We start from the raw sequence: 3,784 nt of genomic DNA on the forward strand, positions 1-3,784 counted from the left end.
ATTATTTTGTTATAGCCTGGGTGGGAACTGGTTAAAAGGATCTACTCACAAGGCATACGATTATTCAGTGTGATACATCCAAAAGAATGGTGGTGGGCCTGCAGCTTTTCCAGTGTCACAAGAAAGCTCCACCCTACGCGTTTTATGTGAAAACACGTCTTCAGGGGACCGTAATGTTATTACCTAGAAATCTTAGCATCCAATTATATTTTGTACTTTTAGGAATGCATCCTCTTTTTTAAAAACAATCAGCAGAGCTGGCCAGAACTGATTTCTAAGGGGTCTAGTCCACATTTTCACAGCTTTTACTGTGACGAAGCATGTGGAGGTTAAATCTTTTATACTACAGGTATAAAAAAGATTAGGAGACAGTTGTAAACATGGTAATGTAAAGGTAATGTCCTTGACTCCCATTTACCTGTAATACCATTTGTACTTTGTTCCATAGATAAAGGAACACACTCAAAACACCTTTATCTCACATCAAACTTGTGAAAAAATTAAAACAACTTTCAACAAAATAATATTCATCTCTCTATTAATTTGCTTAACAGAACAATTTAATCGAATATATCAATATCTTTATTAAGATAGTTATGTTTTAAATTTAAATGTATACATGCATATGCAGAAACACATAGAGAATGCTTTATTTGACTAGCATGGAAACAAATTCATGTTCTGAAGCTGAGGTATGAAAGCAAAGCAGTAAAGTCAGGAACACTTTAAATTCTATCCACATTCAGAAGGTTATGTATATTATCTAATCTGTGTGACTAAAAATTCCCCTTGAGCCTTCCACCCTTAACTTTTATGAATTAGCACCAAGATACTATAAGTAAGCAAATATACAAGTATCACAGTTCACAGTATTAAGAAAAAAAGGGAGCTACTGTATATATCATACGACTTAGGAGTAGAAGCACCCAACACTGGCAGTTGAACATGACAAACAAATCAGATGGATACAGATTTTTGATATCTCACTCAACCAGATAGCGAAGAGGCTAAATTGGCAGTCTCTCTGTGATGTCTGCAATCGTATATTTATGCTGCCCAAGTTGGACTACATCTTCCATCACTGCTGTTCGAGATTAGCTGGTGTCCTTAAATATTGCAAAGACTAATATCTAATCTTCAAAATAATCAAATGTATTTAAAGGTATAATAAAACCTAAATTTAGATCTTGAAATTGATTAATTACATGATAAATTGCCATAGAAACTCCTAAAAACAAAGTGCTAAGCCAGCCTCTATCAAAATGAAAGCAATGATCCTAAAACTATATTAGCATAAACATAGAAAAACATATAGAATATGAAATGTGTCTAGATGGTGGTAGCATTAAGCAGGCTATACATGAGTCAAAAAACAAACAAAATTTCATGTCTAATTGTTGATGGGAGACTCATTCAAGAAAAAAGATTGAAAAAGAAATGCGCATGAGCCAAATGAAAGCAAAATGCAAATGAAGGAAAAAATGTGGGTTTTGCAGGGCAATTTCTAAAACAATGATGGCACAATCGTATGAAAAATTGAATGACACATTTGATTTTCGTTCAACAGATCGTTTGTTTTTCAATTCTTGTATGGCTTGCTTTAGTTTCAGCACAGTCAGTACTGGACTTCAAACCCAAGAGATGTTTGATAGCGTTAGACAGTTTTCTGTTTCCTGTGATTAATATAATAGAATTTATGGTTGGAAAAGTTGAAATCATTATAAAACAAAGAGAAAACATCAAGGTGCCTATTTCCGTAGTTTCATTGAATATGGCATTAAGCGCTCCATAAAAAGCTAAGTAAAGTATAAGAAGAAAGGTAACAGTCCTAGCAGCAGACAGGTGAGAACTGACTTTTGCATTGCTGAATCCTTCTCTGGTTTGTTGGAGTCGTTTCATGTGCCTGCATAAAGAGATGACAATTGTCCCAGCTGTAATGAAGACAATGGTGAACGCAATGGAGGAAAACAGCATGAATACCTGAAACAGGCAATGGCAACTGCTCTTAATATTGTAAGACGTGGGATGTGTGACATTCCCAGAATAGGTGGCATTTGTTAAGGCCATATATAAGTAAAGATCCCAATAGGCAGGCAACCCAACTGTCCAAGACATAACAATTGATAGTGCCAACAGACAAGTTACTATCACTTTAAGTCTTGCCTGGAGTTTGTAGAAAAATGTCCCATTGACATTAACAATCTTCACACAATAGTAAAAGCACAGACAGGTGGAACACCAGAGACTGGAGAATGCCAACGAAGACATAACTGTTGCCAGAGCATTGACTGCCCTATTCTGGAAATAAAATGTCACAAACATGAAGAAGCAGACCTCATTAATTAGAATTGTTCCTTGGAGGGCTATGTTGGATATGACAATGCAGTTGATGATCACATCACAGGGGCTGATCTTCCGAGTCTTCCACCAGTTTACAAAGTGGACAATCAGAATAAACATGTTTCCTGTTACACCTGACAAAAATAAAAAACAGTGAATAACCACTGCCAAAATAGGGTTTAAATCCGACATTCTGAATCAAGAAAAAACAAGGCCTCAGTCTTCACAAGCTTGATGAGTTATGATTATGGTTCCTGATAGTTATCGTTTGGACAGCCTATCTTGATTAATTCATGTTATAAATTAATTCTTAAATTTGATATATTATTGCATTGGTTGTAAGATGATCACTGGCTTCATTGCTAAAGAAAACAGCAGCTTTAGTTTAAATATATTCAGTATCCATCTGTCCTTTACAAATGAAGAGTTCAGTGCTCTTATTATTCATCTGTGACCAGCGATGGACAAGGTTCTGTATTACCCTGTCGCTGCATCCTTTTTTCACTTTCATAATTCAAAAAAAAATTAGGACTTGTCATTTATTCATTTTGTTTTACCATCCATGGACAAACAAATCAACATGGAGACAAGGAGATACAGTATTTGCAAGTCAATACAGCATTTGTCAGTTTGCTTCCTCTTCTTCTGTTTGACATATACAAACAATGTGGCTTGTCCATCTTTGACTTTTTTCCAATACTGAATGCACAGATTCTACATCTTTCTGACAAGTTTGATAGTGGATGTCAATTAGTTTCCTGCCCACCCAGCAAACAAAGTGGATTTCCAAAGCTTCTGGTATATATGAGTGAGCTTTCTATACAAGATAAAGCAACATTTTAAAAGGAACTGTAATATTCTTCTCATAGTAAGTGACTGTCAAAAAATATTTGCTCAGCACTCAGTAAAGGCATTCTCATATCAAAAAGCTTAGGTAGCACTCCCAGTAGAGTATTTCCTGCAACCAGATCTAAAGATGAAATTGGTTCCAGTAGCCATGCAAGTGAGGTCATGAATAGGGATGAGCCGAACACCCTCCTGTTTGGTTCGCAGCAGAACACGCGAACAGGCAAAATATTCGGCAGAACACAAAGTTAAAGTCTATGGGACACGAACATGAATAATCAAAAGTGCTCATTTTAAAGGCTTATATGCAAGTTATTGTCATAAAAAGTGTTTGGGGACCCAGGTCCTTCCCCAGGGGACATGTATCAATGCAAATTTTTTTTTTTTCGGGAGCAGTGATTTTTTTTAATGCTTAAAGTGAAACAATAAAAATGAAATATTCCTTTAAATATCGTACCTGGGGGGTGTCTATAGTATGCCTGTAAAGTGGCGCATTTTTCCTGTGTTTAGAACATTACCACAGCAAAATGATATTTTTAAAGGAAAAATTGTCATTTAAAACTGATCGCGGCTGTAATGAATTGTCGGATCCCGGCAA

General features: G+C 35.8%; 1 protein-coding gene across 1 annotated transcript; it reads right to left on the reverse strand.

Annotated features, from left to right (window-relative positions):
- Positions 1 to 1,560: 1,560 nt before the first annotated feature.
- On the reverse strand, positions 1,561 to 2,622 carry LOC141106693 (taste receptor type 2 member 9-like). The gene has a single exon (XM_073597631.1). It carries the CDS (start codon positions 2,530 to 2,532, stop codon positions 1,561 to 1,563), a length of 972 nt encoding a protein of 323 aa, XP_073453732.1. The 5' UTR covers positions 2,533 to 2,622.
- Positions 2,623 to 3,784: the final 1,162 nt, after the last annotated feature.

Source organism: Aquarana catesbeiana, linkage group LG08, assembly GCF_042186555.1.
Source record: "Aquarana catesbeiana isolate 2022-GZ linkage group LG08, ASM4218655v1, whole genome shotgun sequence".
NCBI lineage: Eukaryota > Metazoa > Chordata > Amphibia > Anura > Ranidae > Aquarana > Aquarana catesbeiana.